Source organism: Plectropomus leopardus, chromosome 9 (assembly GCF_026936395.1).
Source record: "Plectropomus leopardus strain MGB_pleo_1.0 chromosome 9, ASM2693639v1, whole genome shotgun sequence".
Classification (NCBI taxonomy): domain Eukaryota; kingdom Metazoa; phylum Chordata; class Actinopteri; order Perciformes; family Serranidae; genus Plectropomus; species Plectropomus leopardus.
The window spans coordinates 24,233,880-24,258,193 of NC_142184.1; the positions used below are offsets into that span (position 1 = coordinate 24,233,880).

Sequence of the window (24,314 nt, forward strand, 5' to 3'; positions counted from 1 at the left end):
AGAAGCCTTTAAATAAGGCGTATGATTGTAGGTATATAGAATCCAATAAAAAGTTTCAACCAATATCAGGAAAACTCATCTCTGATGCAATATTAACAGAAAAATTTCTGCTCAAAATTCATCGTAATTGTTTATCTATCACAAACTTACTGCAGTTAGGGATTTGGGTTAATTGAACAGTTTAGCAGTTGTTCTACATGGTTATTGTTATGTATTTAATATAATATGAAATATGCCTAAAATATGGCATCAGTTTACTTATTGATGGTAAAGACGTCCCTGAAGGAAAAAGGTTGTACACAGTGCAGACAAATACTAGGTTTTAACCGAGTCTTGTTAACAGGAAAAAAAAAAGTTTCAAATTGTGATATTTACGGGAAATGACAAACAATATAGCCAACAGCAAGAACCTCAACTGAAAGTCTCGCTGGTGATCTCCCTCATGACTAACTCTGTCATGTCTCCTCTCATCACCCCAAAAAACACATGAACCTTTCACTAAACAAAAACTGCATGGCCGCTTCTCGCCCTCCCACCTCCACTGAAATTTGATCACCCTCATTTTTCTGGTGCTCAGCTCAGCAATAAAAGACTTTGTTTATAAACCTAATATATCAATATTATTATTAATTGTCATATTAATATTAATTACCCTGTCATATTGCTGATTACTAATGTAATATGAGCTGTATTTAGCACTGTGATGCCGTCAGCATAGGTTGCTGATGTAAGCTGCTTTTTAATTTGCCAGAACAAGTCATCATGACAAATGACGGTTTGTATAAATTTAAACTGCTTTAAAGTTCGTACACCAGACCGGATTGGCAAAACTGTAAATGGACCCAACTGTAGTCCAATCAGGTCAATTTACTGCTATGGATCTCGGGTCTGCTTTAACACGTCTAATACCCTGTTGGATTGTTATTGTATTATTAATTGACAGTTATTTTTTAGAATTGTATTCACAGTTATTAATTATATAGGACATTATTGCTGCTGTTTGTTGAGGTTTTTGTTTTTTTTTCTAAATTGTCAATGCTTCATGCCTATGCTGGGGTTAATGTGGGGTCTTGTTTAAATAATTCCTTTTTGAATATTGGGTTTGGTTAGGTTTTCGGTTAGGACTGTTTTGGGTCGCGTCCAACATATGGGTTATACTTTGACGTATGTGTTATATCAGTAATCGAAACCTTTCAACATAGTGGTTCTGAACGAGGGTCTACTGTTTTGTACTGTGTGGCTCTGAAGTGTGCAGAAGTAAGTAGGCGACGTCTATTATTTCGGTGTTTTTCTTAGCTCATCCTATTTTCAGGTCATAACCACAGTGCCACTACCCTCCTGACCAACAATATGTGTTTACAGAGCTCATCAAATCTTTGCGTTTAGTTATTTATAACTTTTAAATGTTGAAAGCTAAACCTAGATTTGCATTCAGCAAGCGGCTTTGATTCTGGATTCAGATTTGATCAACTGCTCTTAAACCTTAACCCCATTGCAGGTGCTCAAACTGCACAAATCTGATCTGGCGGTTGCCTTGAAGGGCACAGAAACCTTTTAGTGAACCAGGATTGATTGACAGACAGTTTTCGTCTCATTCAGACGACATTATTAAATCCTTATGTAAATGCAGCTATGCAAATCCTGGCTAATATGAGCAGAAAGGTGGCTGTGTTATTGGAGACAAATGAATAGATCCCTACGGTTGTGTCTTGGGGATTCTCTACCTTATTAGTGAAGAAGGGGATGGATATAGTCCTTCCACTGACACATTGAAAAAGCTGTCTGCAAACTATCAACCAATTCATCTCTCTGAGAGCGGGAACATTTTTCTTCTTCTCTCATTATTTCTCTCTCTTTCACTTTCTATCTTCATCTCCCAAGCACTTGCACTCCACCCTCCCTCCCCCTCTCTCTTAGTCACTCACTCCTCTCTTCTTCTTTCCCTTTCACGAACCTGTGTTTGTTCCCCGTCTATAATCTTCAACACACCATTCCCAGAGCAGAGATGCATGCCAGAAACGGAGACAAAAAGGTTATGATACAAGCCAGGTTGTGTTGGCAGAGCTTCTTACCTGCATGTAGGATTCAATCAATTCGTTTTCTGTTCGGAGAGAGAGGATCGGGGTTATTAAGACCATTCAGGCTTTCTCTCGCTGCAGCTCATGACTGCCTTCTCCTGCTGGTTGTATTTGGGTGCCAGGATGTTTTAGTATCCCATAATTACACCTCTAGATTCATTGATTTGTGTGTGTGTGGCTGCATTCTAGTAGCATCATTAAAGCACTGTTCGGAAGGCGTTGTGCTTATATTTTCACATGTTCTGGCATCTCTCCCTGATATCAGTGCAGAGAGTTTGTTGTGAGATACATAACCCAAAGTTGTGTTGCTTTCTACTTGGGCCAGGGGCATATAAACAGTGCACAATGTTCTTATTTGTTAGTATTTTACAGAATATGTTTTTAAAGCACAGAACTAGGAAAATCAACTGATAATGGTAAATCCGTTAACCGCCAAAGATATTTTTGATGTTAAGCATGTCGATTGATAGTTCAATTTTGCTCCTCTTCAGTTTACCGTGCTGCGCACCACTGTGAGGGCAGGACCTACCCAAGACTTTAGGTAGCAACGCTGCTAAATTCAGCAATTACTTCTGCTACTTTTTCAATGAAAAAAGCTAGCACTAAATCCAAAAGTCTTTCAAAGTTGTCGGATAATGTCAAACACTCATTTGCATATAGTGTAGTAATTGCGCTGTGTTAGCATGACTAGTGGTGCTAACGTGGTTAAAAAAAATAGAGGGGTATTGCAGCTCAAAATGAAGTGACTTACCCACGGGGACTACCTGGCGGGGTAAGTGTAAGGGGGCCAACGTGTCTGCGTCAATGCTGTCCTGCCACCGGGACGGTGTTACTAGCAGTAATCGCCGAATGAGTGGCACTGCCAGGTAACATTAGTTAACCAGTGGAGACTGGGGCGTGGACAGCAGGCACTGTTTCCATTAGGGGGCCAGGAAGTGCTCTGGGTTATGAAGCCAGTTTTCATGTAATTACACCGACACATGATGCTGTGTGGCCCGAAAAGACTTTTCCCCCATAGATTTACGTGTCAAAAGAGATGTCTGTAAATCAATGGATACATTTTTTTTGATCATCACCACCTCCTTGAAATTAATCCTTTTACTATCAGGATTTGGTCCATTCAGTCCAATAACATTTAGAAAGTTTAGAAAAGTCGGCGTGATCTAATCACTTAGTGCTAAACCAGAAGTCTGTAGTGTGTCTGCTCTAAGGAGCTCTCAGTGTGAAAGCAATGCAGATTATCTGGATAATTTTTAAAAAATTTTTTTGGGTCTCATGCGCCAATGAGAAACTTAGGAATATAGGAATGAACAAGGCCCCACCTTCAACGCTGTATCCAGGTCTCTTTATGCATCCATGGATTCCACATGTTAACACAGCCAGCTGGCTGTCTGTCTGCAAAAGCCAACAGAAAAGGTTAGACATTTAAATCACAAAACATTAAAATTTTATCACCACTAAGTGGATAGGGCTTTAAAATGTGTTGCCAAAGCTCATTGGGTCAGTGGAGCGCCGGACTAAAGAAAAGGCCTCTTGTATTTTACGTCATTTTACATTTAAAACATTTTTTTTTTAGAATTAGCCCATCTGTTGCCACTCAATGAGTGCCAGGTTATCGAAAGCAAAATTGCACTGACATCCGTACACCGAACATAGAAAAACCTCTTAGTTTGTCCCTTCTGTTGAAAAGAGTTACACAGATCTGTGGGGAAGAAAATATTTGCAAACCACAGACCTGTGCATGAACTGCCATTTCAGAAGACTGCAAAGTAACAAATTAAGCAGGGTGAAGAACAAGTTGCATTTCTGTTAGTCTTTGAGAAAAGGCTGTAAACTTTTTGCTTCCTGGATGACCCGACTTGAAACAGTGGGGCTTGTTTTATACCAGCCATGGCCGTCACAGGGAAAGTTACATAAGTCTGGTTCATTCCAGTTCAGGTGATTGCTGTCAGCTGTACACAGTGGGACGCAGACACAGAGATTGTCTGGCTGCCACGTTCGGCAGACATGGTCGGCTCACACGTTGCAAGTACACACTTTGAAATCCGTGTTTTCTGAATGTACCGGCTCAAGGCGACCGCTCCAGCTTTCAGAAAACGGCCTCATATGTGGTCCGTCTTGTTTGCCATCTCCTTCGCCCTCTGCCACACATGCATGCACACACAAGCTCGTACACCCACAGAGAGACTCCTTCTCAGGTAGGCAGTGTACGTGTGCAGTCTGCAGATTACACACAGGGAGCTCAGCAGGAGAGGAGATGGGGAGGGGGCGGGGGGGGTTGGAGAGGAGAGAGGAGACTGTCAGAGAGCAGAGGAGAGTTTTACTACCCAGCACACGCACTCCGTCTGCTCTGTATGATAATGTGAGAGCGCAGGAACGGCAGAGTTGAAACCAGGACATACACACACACACACACACACACACACACACAGACGCACACATTGGCTCCCATCCTTAGAAATCACATGAATACATACACTGGTTGAACACCGCAGGCTTACTGCACGTGTTGCATCTACATATATACACACACAGACACACTTTCAAATGCATTAAACACCCAATCTAGTTAGCCAGTATAATCATGTAGCTTTCCAAGGTCGTGAGATTTTTGTGTCTTAGCTGGAAATGAATATGGAGGGCTCTTTTCATCTGAGGAGTAATGATGAGAACCTTCCTCCGGAGCTGTGGAGGAGGTTTAGAATTTGTAACAAAAAATACATGAAATTAAATAGCACACGAATGCATAAGCCATTTGTTTATGGAGCTTGTTGACACTCTTAAATTCATCTTGTGTAACATGCATGCCCAGCATTTCTGTTTTTAAAGCAAAGGAATAAGAGTGGAGATACAGTATACTGGAGTGGAATGCAAACAGCGTTGCATCAGGCTGCGTCATTACCGCATTATTTTCTGTGATTGGAAAAGCATTATCTCCCTTTTGTTATCTTTAACAACCTCTCCCTCTCTCTGTCTGTGTCCTGTACTGTGCACCACTCTACTTTCCCATGCCCTCTGCAGCCTTTTCACACCCACGTGTCCATCCACTCTAGGGTCCACCTTTGCCACGACTCATAGTGCAGCCAGAGACCAAAGCCACGCAGGGGATTTTTATTTATTTATTTTTTTGCTTTCTATCTTGTCTCCTATTTGTGGGTTTACCTGTAATGAAATCAGCTTTTGGTGTTTTGATTGTTTTTTTTTTGTTTTGTTTTTTTTAATTCCAAGTGCTATCAAAATTTTAAACTCTGGAAACGGACCTTCACCACCTGCCTCACAGTATGTTTTGTTTATTGTTTCATGTTTTGACTTAATTAGCTTTTCTTTTATGCTGTTTTAGTGTTTTACAGTCTTTATTTGTTACTCCTGCCAAGGAGGTTATGTTTTCCATTTGGTTTGTTTGTCAGCAGGAGTATGGAAAAACTACTGGCTTGATTTTCATTAAACATGTTTAAAGGGTGTAGTAATGGCGAAGGAAGAACCCATTAAATTTTGGTGTTGATCCGAGTCATTGGGCATTTGCTCAATTTATTTTTCACTTTTGTTAACATTGTGAGATAAGGCATTTGGCCTTGGCAGAGGTCTATGCTCTCTTAGTACCCTTTGAGTTATGATACAGGTTGTTTTGTGCTCATGAATAGGGCTGCAGCTAACATCAGTCAGTTATTTGCGTGATGAATCAGTTGTTTGATAAAATGTCAGAAAATGGTGTAAAAGCTTTCCCAAAGCCCAGGATGATGTCCTCAAATGCCTTGATTTGTCTACAAACCAAAGGGATTCAGTTTGCTGTGACACAGAAGTAAAGAAACCGGAAATAATTCACATTGAAAATATTTTGTGAAAGTACCAAAAGTCATAACTACATTGTCGTCATGATATCGATACAGAGGTGTTTGGTCAAAAAATGTCATGATATATGATTTTCTCCATATTACAAAGCCATAGTTTAGACTAACTATAATTATGGGAACTGTAGGTGACACAAAGCTCACCTCACCATTACATCGCTACTGAAATGTGAAGGCCTTTCCATAATTTACCACTTGAGAAATACAGTCTAGACTTGTACCTTCACTGAATGGCTTGTTGCAGACTGTGCTGACTAACCTGCTCTCTTGCGACCTCTGTCGCCCCAGGCTGGCTCCCATGCAGCCAGGCTAATTGCCTGCGAATTAGCAAGGCCTAATGTGACGTTGTAAAGGGCAGTGCTACCACAATGGCCTTTGGCCTTTGGCTGAACACCACATGTCACAGACAATCACCTGATATGAATCAGCACTGGGCCATTATTCTGGCTCCCATCCTCTCCTGTCTGCTCTGTGGGAGATCGGCGACTGAGCTGGAGGTCCGTGCACAGTGTCAAGTGTATTTACGTATGTGGAGAAAGGCTGTTGTCATTGGCTGCGGGTAGTCATTATGTGGCTGTAACTGCACTGATGCTCCTGAGCTTGTTTCTTATGAGCGCAACTGGAATTTCACTGCAGTACTGTACATGTTGTGATTCAGCTTTGAGACAATCTGTGGAAAACAGTGTGCAGACAGAGAGCGTGTCTGTACATCTACAGTATGTAGCGCTTATGTACGTGTCGTGTGTGGTTCTTTGTACTAGACGATTACATTGTTTGTGTGTGTACAGGGATGTGTGTTAGTGTGCTTTTGTCTGTTTTCCAAAGTCATATTAAAGGAGGAGAATGCCACAGCCATCTGTTTTATTGCGGCTCACCTCTGACTGTGTTGATCCCCTTGTCACTAAGTAACTGTAACATGTATCCCAGCATTCCCAGTGTACATGTCACATTAGTCCAATCTGCTGTCCAGATGTGTGTTTGTGTGTGTGTTTGTGTGTGTCTGTCTGTCTGTCTGTCTGTCTGTATCAAGGTCATAGTCTCTCTCTTGACACCGTGTTAGAAATTTTGATTCATATTAAACCTTGACTCTAAAATGAAAATCTTTGATATTTTGCTGTCAAAGCTGAAAGCAAATTTAATTACAATTTAGAAAACAAAATCCCAACATCTGACACAAAAACAGTAAAACATGTCAGAATCCAGCAAATGTTCTACTTTTCTACTTTCTAAAAACCTAATGTCACACAGCAGACCTAAGTATTAAGGTGTATAGATTGAACCTTTTTACTGAAGAAACTGAACCTACTTCTTGTCGACAAGTCAGCATGTGACAGTTTAAGGGCGAGTCCATCTGCATTTTTCACAGGTTTTTCAAGTGGAAATGACCACTCAGCTGTTAGCAAAAAGCAGTGATGTAGGTTAGAGCACTGATAATAATAATAATAATAATAATAATAATAATAATAATAATAATAATAATAATGATAATAATAACAAAAATGATAATTATTGAAAGGGTTTGTTTGGATTCTTAAAAGTGGGCTTGTATGATGTACTTTCCACAGTAAGCGTAGTTTCACAGTTTTACCTTGCTGTCAGACAGCTCTCTCCAACAGGGAACTAAAGCGGTTATATCGCTCTCTTCAAAGCCACCAGACTCCATTGATAAAAACAGTAATTTTACCTGGCAGAACACAAGCCTTTGCAGCCCTACAGCTATCATTGTGTGATTTTTGCATCTGAAGTAACATGGCATCCACAGCATTGTGATGCTCAGCTTCTGTGTTGTTATAAGTGATACAGCTAATTTGGAATATTGATAAAACGCAAGTGACAACAGCAGGGTCTGAAATGTGAAGCGTTGCTGCCTTAAACCTGCATTCTTTGTAATGGCCAGCAGGGGGTGACTCCCCCGGTTGCAAAAAGAAGTCTGATCGTATGTGAGTCACTGACAAAAATTCCCTACTTCTCACTGAATTTATGACCTCAGTAAACTTTTCTGGTTTCAATCGCTAGTAATGCAGCATGATGTTTATTTTGTAAATTATGGTGCCATTTACAGTAAAATAAATGATAAAGCAGAGTATGTTTTAGGGCATGGCTACCATGGCTACAACGCTGACTTGTCAATCATTATAGAGGGGTGGCAATGCATCTCCAGCCAGATCCACCTGTCGCTTCTCTATAGCTCAACACTCAAATCCCATTATAGTCATTTCCATCCAAAAAACCAAAATGGTAGTCCATAAATGCGATTTGTGACTTCACTGTGACTACATTCACCTTTATTTCTATATTAACACATAATTCACAAAGAAGGCTTTGCTCAGTCACAAACAGTCACAGGCTCGCTTACTGGTTTATATGTAGCAATGTCATAATTCAGAAACCTGCGTCAGGTCAAGAAAGAAAATGTTTTTCAGAAAATAGCATTTTGACACTAAAACATACATACTGAACCAAAGCTACAGAATTATATAAAAACCTCAAAAAATAGAAAATAATGGACCCAACCTTTAAACATGCTCTTGGTCATAAAAATTGCAATGTTGTTACACAGAGATTAATAGGAAACAAGTCATAGTAAGTTTTACTTATGTAACATGAAATCATCTTGACATAGGTGATAGATAAAAATTATAATTATTCATCATGAACAACAAAGTTTTTTTTTCCTGATACAAACAAAGACTCATAACATATAGGATATTCCCCAGAGGTTTAAGTTGAACTCTGAAACAATGTGATAACATTTTTGCATTAGGCAATATATAACATTTTCTTATTTGGTAATATACAAGGGCACTTTTCCTTCTCCACATTTGTATTTTTAATATGAACTGTATCGTCTGAAGAACAAATCAAGATTATCAGCAGTGTCATTTTAACACACACAGCACACATACATACTGCTATTAATTTAACTTGTATGTGTAACACTGCTAGAGCTTTTAATTACATACTAATCACTAATTGCAGTCTCAGTATTAAATTCTTAATTAAACGCGAGGAATTTCTCTTGCTATCTCGTCGAGGATTTGGCACCCATCCAGCACAGCGTTTCGCTCTCTAACCAGCCAGGCCTGTAGCACTCTCCATATGGCTAATAATAGGCTTAAGGCTGGTTCCTGTAGCACTCTGGAATGCAACAATTATACCACAGAATAAGCTTATTCGCTAGTCCCTCGGTTTGTACCCCGCAACAAGATGTGGGCCTGTCTCTTGTCAGATCCTAAATAACGTCAGAGTGTTTTGTAGAACAAGGGAGGAAACTATAGATGTTTGACAAAGTTAGAAGCCCTGCTCCAGTCTATGAGGTGATTTTGTGCCAGCAAAATTATTTTGACCTGAAAAACCAAAGCAAATTATTGTCAGTGATTGTCAATTGTGAGCAATCAATTTGATTTTTAGGTATTTCAAAAAATCAATAGAAAGACAGTGAAAATATGGAATTGATGTAAAAGCTAACTTTGATATAGTACCAGAAACTGTGCATAACAAACACTGTCTCTTTGTCTGTTGCCAGATTAGCTTGTTTATGCTCTGAACAATGTCACTATAGCCAAACATGCACAGCATTATGCGGTGTACTTTTTTACATGAAACGAAGTAGTTATTCCAGCCTGATTGTAAAGACAGTGATCAGCGGAAAGAATAGCCCAGATTGTAGATGAGGCAGACACAGATGAAAGAGAGACAACCACCGTGCACTTCACAGCCCCACTGTCAGGTGAGGGAGAGTCCGCTGTGCCTTCGACAGGTTGACAGCAGTTGTGACACTTTATAGTTTGTAAAGTTAAAGAGCTCAAATGCTTACTTATTATAATAATCTGTGTCCAGTGTATTTAAGTGGTTTGTTTAGTTTTGTGTTTTTACTAAGTGTCCTCACCATGAAAGATGTCAAAAAGAGCTAGATGTTCTCTTCTTTATCATCCTCTTTGGCTTGCCGAACATCAAAAGTGCACGTCACAGCCAACACCTGCATAGGAGTTTGATAGAAACAGTCAGCTTAGTTTTCTGAACCTGAAATGGTTAAACCTGTTATACCCTTTTGTTTAACCAAAACAAGTGTTCAAGGCTTTGCATTAGATGAGCTTGCCTGTCTCTTTCTTTTTTTTTTTTTTAATCATGTGTCACATTTTATGTCACATACGCAACAAAAAAACAGAAAAAAACAGCATGGAGGCCAGTGAAAATGCAATAGTGGTTACTTGTTACTTATTCAGTCTCTCTTTTAACCTCTGTGTCTGTTTGGAAATATGTCTGAGTGCTGCTTGGATGGGGATGGGGGAAAAAGGGGCAAAAATTAGCGTGTCCATCTGGTTCTTTACATGTTCCCATCACTGCCAATCGATTGGAGCTGGAGCAGATAAATACCCATGACTACTGCGGTCATTTGTTCTGGGAATGAATGCTAATTGTAACCTTTCCTACCAAAGACAAAAGACAGATGTCTGCGGGTGTTAGTGGGTTTTTTTGTCCCGTGAGAAAGCAGATGACTGAGCTAACACAAAAGCGATATGACTGTGGCTCTTAAATGTTAGCCACTAAACCAACCTGGATGGCTCAACACAGCCCAGCACTGTTAAATAAATACTTTCATGCCTCACTGTAGCATGGTCTTCATTTCATCAAGAAAGACCGAGAATAGAAAAAGGAGGCTGTCAAACATTATTGGGATGCAGAGTACAACCAGGGCACTCCTTCCTGCTTGTCCTCCTTCTCTGCTCACTCGCCTCCTCTCCCGGAAAGCCGCTGACAGTAACTGTCACTTCACCGCATCGCTCTGCTCGACACAACCAGCAACAGGAAGTGTGCCACTGTGACCTCTTGCTGCTCCGCCACCTAGTTTGGTCTCTGTGTTATTTTTAAACACTATATTAAAATAACAGCTGAAAGCATTTGTCTTTCTAAATCAGCCGTGAAATGAGAGATCCCAGTGAGGATGGTAGCGAGTAGAGTATGTCAAATGTTTGGCAGTTGGAGGTCGGGACACCTCAAAAGGGTTGCAAGATAAATTCAAGGGGCCATGAGACCTGTACTTTTCTCTAATCATTGCTTTTATATTGTGAAAGACTGAATAGTTTCACCGCTTCAGACCTCTTAGGCTGAACTGCTCATGATATGCCATTTTTCTAATAGTGGTGGGAATAGTTTTGCAGAGCGGAGCCATGAGCAACTGCGACCACTGAAGTCCTGCTGGCACAGTATACAACTGCACAGCATGGCATTGAAAAAGAAGTTGTGTACCTTGTTGACTTGTTGGAGTTTTACTGGTTTGCCAAAAAGTCATCACGTGCAGCTCTTCATTTAAATAGCTTGCTCTGGTTTTTATTGTATTTTAGTTTGGAGACTGGCACTGCACAAAAAATTATGGTGAGAAACACTTAAAATTTACTCCTGTTGCTTCACAATAAAAGCCTCCTGTTTGTTTGCTTGAGGAAAGCTTTGATTGTGAAGCAGCAGTAGCAGCAGGAAATGTTCAGTTTAGATCCACAGTAACTTAGAACAGCCTTGATACGGATATAGAGAGATCAGTGTGTCACACGTGTCAATCTGCATAAGACACAGCTTGTTTGAGAGGGGGTGATTGTCAAAGGTTGGTCGCAGTCAGCCCAGCTACCAAGCAGGACCACTGAGAGGAGACGGTTAAAACACACGTTTTCATGCATGGCGTGTGCCCAGCGTAATAATGAAAGCAGACTGACCCAGGCTTGTTGAAATGCACCACATATGTAATCTGCTCTGCAATGATTCAACTGATTTAGGACACATTTTGCTGTAGCAGGGCTTTCTGGTAGAAATGATACGCTGAATTTTAGTGTAGCCACAAGTGTTTCGCGTTGTGTTTAGATGAAGAGGCAAGCAGGATATCTTTGGAGGGGATCTCCATTTATTCTGACAAAACATAAATAAGAAATAATAAAATTACTGCCATTGACTTTTTCGTGGCTTTCATTGTCTGCCTGAGGATAGGCAGCTAGCACTGTTTGAGTGTTTAGGAAAGAGGTGTGCCTGGATGGAAATAGTGACATTGACGTGGCATGGGAATTTCAAAATAATGGCAAATTCAAGATGTAGATATGTATCAATGCTTTGCATCGTTAGTATTGGGTTGCTTATCACTCAATCTATATACATATATCAAGATCAATTTGTAGCATTGTGTAAAGAGGCATTGCTCCCTTTGCAAAGATCTTAAAAAGTACACTGGCCTCAGGAAAAAACCCTTTGATGGTGGCACAACACCAGGAAGAGCGCATTCAGCTAATGTAGCTGATTTAGTTAATTTAGAGATAGCATGCAGATTTTTTTCCCCTATTGACCAACAGATTGGTTGAAGAGTGGGTAAAATTACAATCGACCAAGACTTTCTTTGGTTGACTACTGCTCTAACTTTTTTGGAGCTTCTTACCAGATCTCCAGAGACAGCAGCTTGTGCAGCTACAACCCTACTTCCACCTTGTCTGAGATGTCTTTGTGCCAATCTCTTACACACACACACACACACACACACACACACACACACACACACACACGCATATACACATGTACACACTCACACACATTAACACATTCACTCATGTCCTTTCTCTCCTCTTTCCATACCACACGAACATATCTGCAAGCAGAAACTGCTACACTAATGCTTTAAAACATGTGTATACTCACACACACTCACACACATTCACACAGATAAACAGGTGTGTGTAACTGCTCACAGGCGCATGCACAGGTGCACACACCTGCCTACATACACAGTTATGCACAGGTGCGTGCGCAAGCAAAACTGAAATACTCACAGCTGCCAGCACACACACATTCAGGCTCACACACTCTGGTGTACAAACACTAACTGCACAGTCACACACACACACACACACCTCATCTTATAGATGACTTGTGTGAAGTACTTCAGTGAGGGAGTGAAGAGGGCGGGGGAAGGGTCCATCAAATGAAATGAATATGTATTAGATGGGGATTGAAGTAGTGACTTGTATTCAACCCCGCATTCTCACGGAGCGTCTGTCACTCCGTCACCATCAGGATATAATAAGGCATCTCAATGATGCTCAGAACCCAGGAGACTTTCACATCTAAGACACCTGTCCGTATGTGCACGTACCCCCACACTCCCTCTTCCAGCCGACTCCAGCTCTGTGTTTCTTTGTGCCTCTTGCACCCCCCAACCCTCCCCCACCTCCCAGCTCCTTCTCCTCTGCCTTACCTTCAAACTTAACCACATTTTACCCTCTCTTTATGCACTGTATGGGTTCAGCTGAAAGTTAATAAAATATCCTCCGTCTCTCTTCTCTCCAAATATCCCCTCTTGCTATATCTTCCTTCCTTTTCTCTATGTTTCTCTATCTCTTGTTCTGTCTGTGGGCGCACAAGGACTACCTTTATGATACCACAATGCATTCATCCTGAAGGGCATGGGAGAGATGCTCCTGAATAATGCTGTGTGGGTGTGCATTTGTGTGCGCACACCAAACTCCATAGGCCCTCCATAGTGTAAGACCAAGGCCAGCAAACCTCTCGCCCTTTGACCTCAGTCTCCCTGCAGATGCACAGTTGAGCCGAGATTAACAAAACCCCATACATGAAGAATACCTTTCTTACCTTGAAACACTTGAACAGCTTTTCTTTTACAACCTGCCAAGCCACATTAGTGAATTTATTTTCAAACAAAAACTCAATTATCTTCTTTTCTCCAGCCTCTGAGGCTATGCCATCTCTAAAACCACAATGGTCCAGTATGATGGACTTCACACAGAGCACTTTGTTTCTTTCATTTTTGCATTTGTTTGCAGCTGTCCTGTGTTAATTATATCTCTAATGCGTTAACTTAAAAATTGTGCGTAATTGTTGAAGTGCCATTTTAAGCTTTATACAATTTATTTTTACATCTTCAGCAGTCCAAAATTGATACCTCGGGTTATGCATTTGCATATCTGTATTTGATTTAAATATCCTGCACACACTCCAACTCCAACAGCCATACGTAAAAAAAGATAGGGTCTCAAATCTCTAACAGGTGGGATAAAGGAGAGAAACCATGAGCATAATTTAATTTTTTTTTCAATTCTCTTTCATTGAAGGACAGATGCAAGTCAAACAATGTTGCAATTGAATGAATATCTTCCTTCTGTTTTTCTTTTCTTTGTCAAGCATCCACTTCCATATATATATATATATATATATAATAAAGTACAGTAGAAAACAAAAACAAATAAAAGGGGAAAAGGGGAGGTCTTGTGAATAGATAATGTTAATAATGGTGCATGAGAGTGAATGAAAATATTGTATAATTAGTTAGTATTCCTCTCATAATTTAAAATTTTACTGCAATAATTCCATCAGTACAGTGATAGAGTCATACTTATCAAGCGTGTTTCCATCCACCTTTCTTTATATGCACTTTCAATTTGCACTTAAAAATCATGAGTGGAAACACAGAAAAATTGGTTTAACAATCAAAACAAAAAGCAACAGTGTAATGGACATGCGTAATTTTGAAGCAGACAAAAAACAACAGATATGTATGGAGCAATAAGACAAGGGCTGTAACTTACAATCATCTGCCTTATTTTTGTTCAATTAATAAATGAATGGTTTTGTACATAAAACATCAGAAAATAGTGAAACATGCATTGTGTAATTTCCAACTAACCAACATACCAGTATGATAAAGAACTGTCACAAACTGTCACATTTAAGAAGCATGAATCCTCCAAATGTTTGGCTTTTATGCCTAAAAAATTACTGTATTACTGTAACAGTTATTTGTCTGTCGAAATAGTTGCCATTTAATTTTCTGATGATCATTTTTTTTATTAATTGACTGATCGTTTTACAGCTCTAGATTAGACTGTAACAATCATCAAATTAATTCATGAAACAAACATCATATTTCCAAAAACATTTCCACTTTTTTTTGAGGTTTGACGCTCTTTAAATTGAATCATCTTGTTGCACCCTTGTCTTTTTCTATAATGGCACCCAACTGGAGAATTAGCCCACCAAGTGTTTATCTCGATGCACCCAGCTCCTAATTTATTATAACAGTATACGGATTGAAATTTGTATTTTCTTTTGCTGGGATTACTGGAAATTTGGCTAAATTTGTGCTGCATTTGGATGGATACTTGACCACTGATTGTTCAAATGTTTATCATACTTCATGATGTAAACTTAGAAAACAGTGTGTTCATGTAGGATCCAATCACTCATAGAAATGAGAAATTCTGCTTGATTAAAAAAAAGGCCTTTTGCTTTTGTTTATCACAGAAATGTTGTTTGGTAGTAGTTGTTGACCTCACTCCTAAAGTTTTTAATCAAACAGGCTTGCACCACAGCTGCTTACCTGATGATTCAACCAGGAGAGTTTCATGCCCATATAAGCGCTGAAGCACTCCAACTATGAGTCACCTCACATTGTCTAGCAGAATTTGAATGGGACTGGAAACCCAGGCACCCGAAAGTACTTCCTCCCACTTTGCAACTCTATACCAGTTGGGCTGCGCTGTATGTTTCTAGTGCATCCAACTTCACCAACGAACCATTTCAGTGTAATCAGCATAGTTGTTGTTAAAATGGGCCAAGTGTTGTTGCCTCACTTGTGAAACTTTTCAAGACTGTTTAATTCAGTTTAGAGGGAAATGCCATCTCATGTTGCCCCTTTGTATTTAACTCAGCTGCCATGACCCAAATCTTCCAAACCTACCCACTTATGTAACTTAAGTCTTCTCTGTGTGAGCTGTTTCCTTGGCGTACACACACACACACACACACACACACACACACACACACACACACACACACACACACACACACACACACAGAGCAAGCCTCCTGCCTATGGCCAGAATATCCTTCTGGCGTCTTAACCTGTACCCTACTTCATCCGCGCGCACACACACACACACACACACACACACACACACACACACAGAGACACACACACATACTTTAACCTCTTCATCCATTTCTGCCAACCTTAAAACGTGTCACTCTTTCTTTGATCACTTTTCCTGACTGATCCACCCACCCACACACACACACTCCTCACACTCCTTTACTCTGCCTTCCCTCTCCACCCTGAAAGCATGTTTCCAAAACCTGACTTTTTGTCACACATCACATTATATCACATTGCATTTTGTCAAAAAGTCATCCATGCTTATCAAGCCCGCCTTATATAACTAACCTCTTCAAGTCCAGGATGCTGCACCCTGCGTTAAGGAGCAGCAGCAGCAGCAGCAGCATCTTCCTCATACTGATATAAACACTATGGACTGTACATACCACACATGCATGCACAAATTCTCATATCTAATTATAACTGCATCAAAACGTTTGTTTGACCTTATTTTTCTGCAACATAGCTCTTAATCTCTAGCCTCTAAAAATTGCTGGGAAAATCAAGAGGCATTATGGGAACTGGGCACATAAGGTATAGTGTAAAATGATTGGATGCAGGTGCACTCTAGTCTGCACTCACAATGATATATACGGTATCTTAATGCGTATATTCACGCATACACACTCCTAGTCAAACAAAACAAATATCCTTTTCTAATGCTATCTATCCATGTAATGTAGGAAAAACAAATTTAGGTTTCGTTGTCATTTAATTACATAATAAATTCTAGTTAGTTAAACGTTTCCTTATCATATGGAGAAATGTGTATCACAGTCTAATCATTTAAACAATGATGCCATTGAAACACAAAGAATAATGAGATGTAGTTATCGCCTAAGATAATATCAGAATCTTCTAAGTTTTATGTTTTTTTTCCTTAAAAAATGTCCTTAATTTATTGAAATAAAAATATTTCCATGGTCCATGGGTATCATGTGTCTGCTTAGCTGAATGAACTTAAAGCCAAAAGTGTTGTCAAATGGAAATGTCATAGATTGTCTAGTTCATCATGTTGTACACATTTCCATCAAATTCAGTCAGAAATATATGTGGTCTCAAGAAATGCTGGAATTTGCATTACAAATCAGGAATTTTAAATGTAATAATTCAATTCAGTTTTTTTGGGGGGGACCATCATAAAATAAACTTATTCAGGTTTAAAATTGGCTTTATTTTCAAATATGATTTTGGCCTTGTTTATAAAAAACAAGCCAATAGAGATAAAACATTTATTGTGTTGCATTCTCTTTTGCAATAATGCTTTCATTTTGTCTTGTGTTAAAAATCCAGTGCGGCCTTTTCTTTTCCAGCGCTGCACTTTGGCCCATCCCTAAAATCACAAACTCACTCACAGCCACTCAGTCACACAGTCACTCCAGCCAAAAAGAGGATGCAAAGAAAGCATCTGGTAAATGAGTAATCTTAGTATAGTAGTATAAGTAGTAGTATAGTAATATAGTAGTCAGCCCTAGAACAAGCTGCACAGCAGGAGTCAGGAAATTAAAAGTGTATCTATAGTTGTTGTGGATTGCCAAGCAGAGTGAAACACCAGCTGCCATAGACACGAGGTCACCACATTGTTTAAATGTGGGGGGGGGGAGGAACAAATTGCTTTTGGAAGAAATACATAATGTTGCACTACTTTGTTCACATGCAAAGTGACAGAAATAGATTTGGTAACATTTTTTTAAAAAAAAAAGGAGCAAGAGAGAGAAGTTTAGCTTCTTTCTCACTGCCACCTGGCTGGCCTATCCCGGCATGAAGTGTATGACAACATTGGATTGTAGTTTATGAAAAACATGAACATGCCAAGTATTGCTGATTTTGCTGAGTTTTTCTGGACTGCTGGGTAAAGAGAAGGCAAAGGCTGATTGACTGTTTTTAAGGACTTTTAAGATGTTTTCCTGCAGGGAAAACAGCGAGTGCTTATGTTGTGTTGTGTCATTTTTCTCATGCCAAAGTTATAGAGATGAACTAGTGATCTTCTTCAGTGTCCTTCCTATTCACCCAATCACACGCAGACACGCTCACAGATACAATGCCCGTGACCGTGTGATCCATCAGCTGCTGGGCAGGAATGGCGTGGCCCCAGCCCGGCCCAATAAGCTCATTAATCAGGCAGGGTGAGGTGGAGTGGGTGGAAGGAGGGCACAGCAGTGAATCTCATTATCTTACTTCACAGCGCTGCTAATCAGTACAATTATTGATAATGACTATTCTCATTCAGTGAGGAGATATTACTATTTTCGTAACATGTAAGAGAAAAGGAGGCATTCGCACTAATGTATCCATTATGCTCAAACTGATGCTTTCTGGGTGGAAGGTCTCTCTTCACACACATTTTCCTTCTTGAACAGTATGTCCTTGCAGATGTTAGTGGTGAAATTTGTATGCTTTATGTTCCTCTATGTTCTGTTTTATTTGTCATTGACCTTTTTTGGGTGTGTTTTGTGTGGGCGGCTAAGAGCGAGCGTGCATGTGTCATTTATGGACTTTTTGCGACAAAGGCTCCCTGCAGAACATATTAAAAATGAAATGGTAATAATAATCATAATTGAAATGAAATTGTAATTGTTTTTGATAACAAAGTCTTGGTGATAATGACCTAATCAAGTTTTACTTGTGTTGGTGCAATGCTGACATTATTTTGTGGGTGACAGTCGAAGCTTTGAGACGATAATTGACAGGAACATTTTGAGACAGAACATCAAGCAGAAAAATTCATTGTTTATTTCACATCAAACATGAGCTATATGATAATGTCCATATATCTGTTCTGTTGGTTGGGCCATGCTGTAAAATCTGACAAGTTTATCTTAAAAAATAATCTTGGATCTAAAATAATCTTGGGAACTGATTGCCTTGAAAAAGGAAAGTAAATATAACTACAAATCTTAATTTATCTTTACTTTATACATAAGTGTTAAGTTTACTTGAAATTGCATTTTGTGCAATGCATTTTGTGACGTTGGAGCAACTTAGAAATGACAAGTGAAATGAACTTGTTCTTACTAAGTGTTAATAACTTCAGTAAACCAAGTTAGTCTGACTTATTTTGATCATGACAGAGAGAATTTTGCCAATGATGAAGTTCGAAGATCTGCCAGTTCTGCTTGTTGACATGTTTAAGAAAGTAAGTAAACAGTAAACTTATTCCAGTTTTCTCTGGGTTTAGCTTTCCTATGGTGCAAGCTCCTGCTTTGTTTCCCAAGAAAATCCACAGCAATCCTTTTGATACACAATGTTAAAACACAGCAGACTCCAAAATAAAGACAATCAATGAGAGAGGAGGAAATCAGAATAAGTAAACTTAACACTTACATATAAAGTAAACATCAATTAAGATTAATATTAATATTTACGAACATTTCTCTCTCTCTTTTGTAGTGGGCTGCCACAAATATATGTAATGTGTGGGAATATCTTCTATAAGCCAAACAAAATTGTGTTTATCTAAACTAATCTCTGTCCTTTGTTGTCTTAACTGAAGGAAGTGAACCTAAAAATGAATTTTTTAATTTTGTAAGTTTAATTTGACAAAGAAATGTATGCCTGCAGCCTGTAACAGGTCCCCTTGCTATGATAAATGTTATGGACTTCGAAGTGGACTTGTGCAGCAAGTTTAATAGCATTAAACGCTGGAACAGGATAGAAAGATTGAACAGATGAAAATTATAACAATCAATGTTGAACTGTATTCTAAAAATAACATTTTCTTGCCATAATGGCTTGCTGACAACTACAAATCAGTATAAAATTATATGCTGAAATATGATTTAAATACAGCAGACCGTTAGCACTGATCATTAACAAGATAAAGAAATAAGTATAATGTGAAAACTTGTTTGTTTTGATTGTTCGGTATCCCGACATTTTGATTGGTTTAGATTAAAGGGTGTATCACCAATCATAAGGGACACACTGATCAAAACAAGCTTCCCAAACATCCCAGAAATAACATTGTAAGGGGACAGCTTCCTCAAACAGCAGGGAAAACCTCAGCCAGACTTAATGACACGATCAAAATAAGGCCAATTCTTAACGTCAGCATTGGTAACTTTTTGGTACACTGTCCAGCCCCAGCAGAAAACGCACACATGCTTGAAAGTGAAAAGTGCCAGAGTGTGCAAAGTCTGAAATACACAGTGTTGTGCAGACATTGCAAGTAGTGCACAGGTGTGCAAAAACTGCCTGGGTAATAAAAAGAATAGTGTGTAAACAAACAGGCAGAGCTTAGCAAAGTTAGATGGTCTGGCTGCTGAAGTGACAACCGAACTCAATGTTAATGATCCAACGCCACCTCCCACAGGAAAGTTTTCGGAACAGATGGTTGCCTTTGTGTGCCGAGTCGGTGGCAGTCCTCCTTGCCTTTTTCATCAGCCGACTGTCATGCGTTTCCTTGATGGACGGCCACGTACAGCCAGTGACCCGCTAAGTGGAGCAGCTGAAAACTGCTGGAGCTTTTCTCCAGGAGGAGAAGGGGCGAGGCAGAGGTGGATCAGGCTTTTATGGTATGCTAGAGACGGAGAGAAAGGTGGTTACTGTAGGAGAAGCAAAGCTGGTGTTGAGCAATGAGAGCTCAGGAGAAAGAGCAGAGAAATACCTCCTATCCCTCTGTCTTCTCCCCTCCTCCTCCCCAGTGGTATTAATTAGCAGCAGCAGATGAGTGGAGAGCGGAAGCCTGAAGGGAGAACAGGTTCATGTCAGGTTAGACTGCACTGTTGTGAGCTCTCTCTCTCTCTCTTCCTTTGCCTCTTTTAACAAGACAACACACACACACACACACACACACACACACACACACACACACACACACACACACAAACAATAGGAAGTGTTACAAAATTGTGGAAATGTTCCCCCCCCATCATAGCCAAAACTGTGATTTTGTTGTATGCTTAAAAAATGGTAGTCGGGCTGCCAACTTTTTATTTTTGTTTGGAATGACAGTGAAATGACAGTGAAATGACATTTTCACATGGACATAGTCAAGGTCACCCTAACATTTAAGCAAACCTCGTAAGGAAAGGATTTTATTAGAATTTAAATGTAGGACATTTCTAAGTGTTACAGTGTATTTTAAGGTGATTTCAACTTCAATTTTCTAAAGAAAACAAACACAAAAAACATTTTAAAGTAAAATCACATCAAATGTTGGATTATCCTAGAAAACATTACAGAAGCATTTTCAGCAGGCCTTTTGAAGTATTTACTTATTTAATTGAAGAAGGTTTAAAATGTGCCACCTTAAAAAAAAACGCAACAGCACAAATAAAAGCTTAAGAAAATCCAAGGGGGGTGTGGCTTGAGTTGGTTTTTGCAATGGACTGCTCCCTTGACCGCAGTATTTTATGATCCAAATCAGTTGCACAACACTGTTCTGTCTTATCTGTTCTTGCGCTTTCAGTGTCCTCTTTTCAGACCACAACTTTATCAGTAAGGCCTACAAAAGGGTAAAAGTAGACTGAAGTCTTGCCAGTACTTTCATTTCTTAATATTGTTCTCCCCCCACTCCAAGCATTTTGCTTCCCTGAACACATGCATTAAATTTTTTAAAACCTGTATGATGTAGAAAGAAATTACAACCACGTGACATCATATATGGCTATGCAAGTCCCTGCGGCTCTGCACAAGCTTTTCCGCAGAAGTATAAATAGGGTGTTATTTGTCCAGCTTTTAGGAAGGCTCGTTTTGATGAAATGTAGGTTGTAGCTGGCTGACTACCTTGCTGCAGTTGGAAGGAGGAGTTGTTTGTGTTTTCAGATTTTTTATTTAAAGTTATTGACCCAGGAAGCTTGAATCTGTGAATATCTGTCCAACTTTATCAAACTGTTTTTTCCTCTTCCTAACATACAATGAGAGTGATTTGTCATGGATGGAGCGCAAAAAAATGTCCACATATACTATGAATGAATGTTCAGGGTGCCTATTGAGCCCCATTAGAGCCCAAGGAAAAGCTTGCTAGGTCTGAGAAGCACAAAGCTTTGCAAAAATAGAGCCATGTGGAGTTGTTTTTCAATTAAGCGTCACTTTGCTTAACCTGACGCGTGGAGGAAGTTGGGATGTCATCACTGGCAAAGACTAAAACAAGCTGATATTCATTTGTTTGCTTTTGAGCATCGCATCCAGTTAGCAAGAGATATTACGTCAACTAGTAATGCGCAGGTTAATCCACAACCAACAGTGTTAAAAGAAGATATTGCTGGTTCAAGCAGGTCAGAATGTGACAAAGCAGAGCTCTGAGTACATTATTAATAACTTACAGAGACTGCACACAGTAGTCCACCCTCCACCTTCTCTTCCCTTCTCTGTCCCTCTCTCTAAAACACACACACAAACTCTCACACACACACACACACACACACACACACACACACACACACACACACACACACCCCTTGGAGAGCAGAGTAGCAGTTTCAGTTCTCCCTATTATATTTCCCTGGAAACAGGAAATTGTTTAGATATGTATTCCAAGGAATCTCATTTCCTCGGATTAAACCCTACTCCAGACTGGGACCACTGACACTCACACCTCCTCCTCACAGCTCGGATAGATTGTTGCTCAGACTCCCTATGTCTTCTCCGCTTGTCTACATTGAATACACTGCAGGCACCATTTTCAGTCGTCACTTTCAGGTGTGTCTTACGGAAAAAATACACTTACTTTGGATCAATACGTCCGTCTACGTCAGCAGCATAACGGCAATTCACTCGACATGGTAAACAGTGGAAAGTGGAAGACTGTCTACTCTACCGTCACTAATGGCCAAAACAGAGGTCTGGAGCTAGACTCTAGCTCAGCTTCAGCAGATGCAGCAGAGGCTACGGAGAGTGGCAAGATAATGTGTCAGTGTTGCTTGGATGATGTTGATTCACCCCAAAGGAACCCTGTATACGGCTACTGATAATTTTGTACAGAAAAAAACATTTTTTGAGTCTTTCTTATCCCATTAGTTATTTTGTGACCTGTCTGAGGGTCCCAACTCCAAGGTTGTGAACCATTGGTATAAGGGACATATCCAGAAGTGCTGTTGCAATGATCATTAGAGACTTGTACCAGAATCAGCTGATAGTGTAATAAAGTGAATATAAATGTAATTTGCTTATTTAAAATGGATAAGTGTTAAGTGTTTTTGTTCTTTCTTCTCTCCTGCTGTTTCTCCCTCTTCCTTCCTCTTTTTCTCTCGCTGTCTCTCCCTGCAGAATTCTATACGACACAACCTGTCCTTGAACAAGTGTTTTCTCAAAGTGCCTCGCTCCAAAGACGACCCTGGGAAAGTAAGTATTTCCTGAACAATGTAATGCAACTGAAAAGCTCAGCTTGAATTATGGTGCGACACAGAATGAAAATGCAAGCCTATTTCAGTGAGCTTACAAAATGCAGCGTACTTTTCATGTGTTTAGTCACCCCTTCTGCCGCATGTGCTCACACACTTGTGGGTAAGTACACCCAAAGACCCAGAGACCACACTCACCTGTTCTGATTCTCCGTCACACACATGCAGTGCGTCTGAACTTAAAAGCAATTTGTAGCTCCATAACCGTGTGAATGCCTAATGCCGCTTTCTCTGTTTTCTGTGGCTCTTCCAATATTGATTCTGCCAAGTAATAATGTGGTACAGAGAGTAATGAATAATAAGTATATGTAGGTACACTCCTTCAGATGCAAGGCTGTTCACGCATCTGTTATGCTTTATTAAGCCCCGTTTCACTCTGTCTCTCTCTCTCTCTCTCTCTCTCTCTCTCTCTCTCTCTCTCTCTCTCTCTCTCTCTCTCTCTCTCATACACACACACACACACACAAACACACAATCAGAGGAAGCTTTGATATGTTCACCACTGCTACAACTGTGGTTAGGAAGCAGAGTTGCCCCCGCCACTTCAGCAACGGCGGTTTGATAACAACAATTTGTCAACTCCTTGTTTGTGCTGAATCGAAGGAATTGCTCAGACGGAGAAAGTATATAATTACAGTTGATCACTGAAGCTTGCCCTTACAAGAGTTTTTAATAAAAAGCTCAAAAGTCTGCATTTCAACTCATCACAGGGTTAATGTGAGAAGTAATCCACCACTTTTACAAAAACTGACAAGCCAGAACTTTTCATCGAGCGCTCAAAACTAATTTTGTTTTGGGGGGGTGGGGGTGGAAGAAGGCGTTTCTCCAGGCTGAGGGGATTTTGGTGCCATTGAAAAATGAATAAGGGGGAAGAAGGTTTAAATAATTCAAACAAAATCCTTGGGCTTGAGTGGAGGCCTATAGTCTGCAAAGACACAAAGAGAGCGGCTCCCCCCTGATTAGCCTGACTTGGACCTGACCAGCACCTTAATTCACACCGTGGATCGAAGTGGTCGATACCTCGGCATGGGGAGGGAGCGGGGGTCTTCTGTGTGTGGAGAAGTTGAATGTACAAGCTCTGTTTGAAGCCATAGAGAGAGGGGAGAAGCTAAATCATGCATGT

The 24,314-nt window shown here is 40.0% G+C and overlaps 1 protein-coding gene across 6 annotated transcripts in view; it reads left to right on the forward strand.

The window, feature by feature from the left end:
- The window catches only part of LOC121947426 (forkhead box protein J3-like), an 83,066-nt gene that overhangs the window by 20,723 nt on the left and 38,029 nt on the right, over positions 1–24,314 (forward strand). For all 6 annotated transcript variants that reach the window (XM_088082303.1, XM_088082305.1, XM_088082306.1 and 3 more), the window contains one exon: positions 23,058–23,132. In XM_088082303.1, coding sequence (XP_087938429.1) covers positions 23,058–23,132 — 75 coding nt within the window. The remainder of the gene's footprint in view (positions 1–23,057; positions 23,133–24,314) is intronic.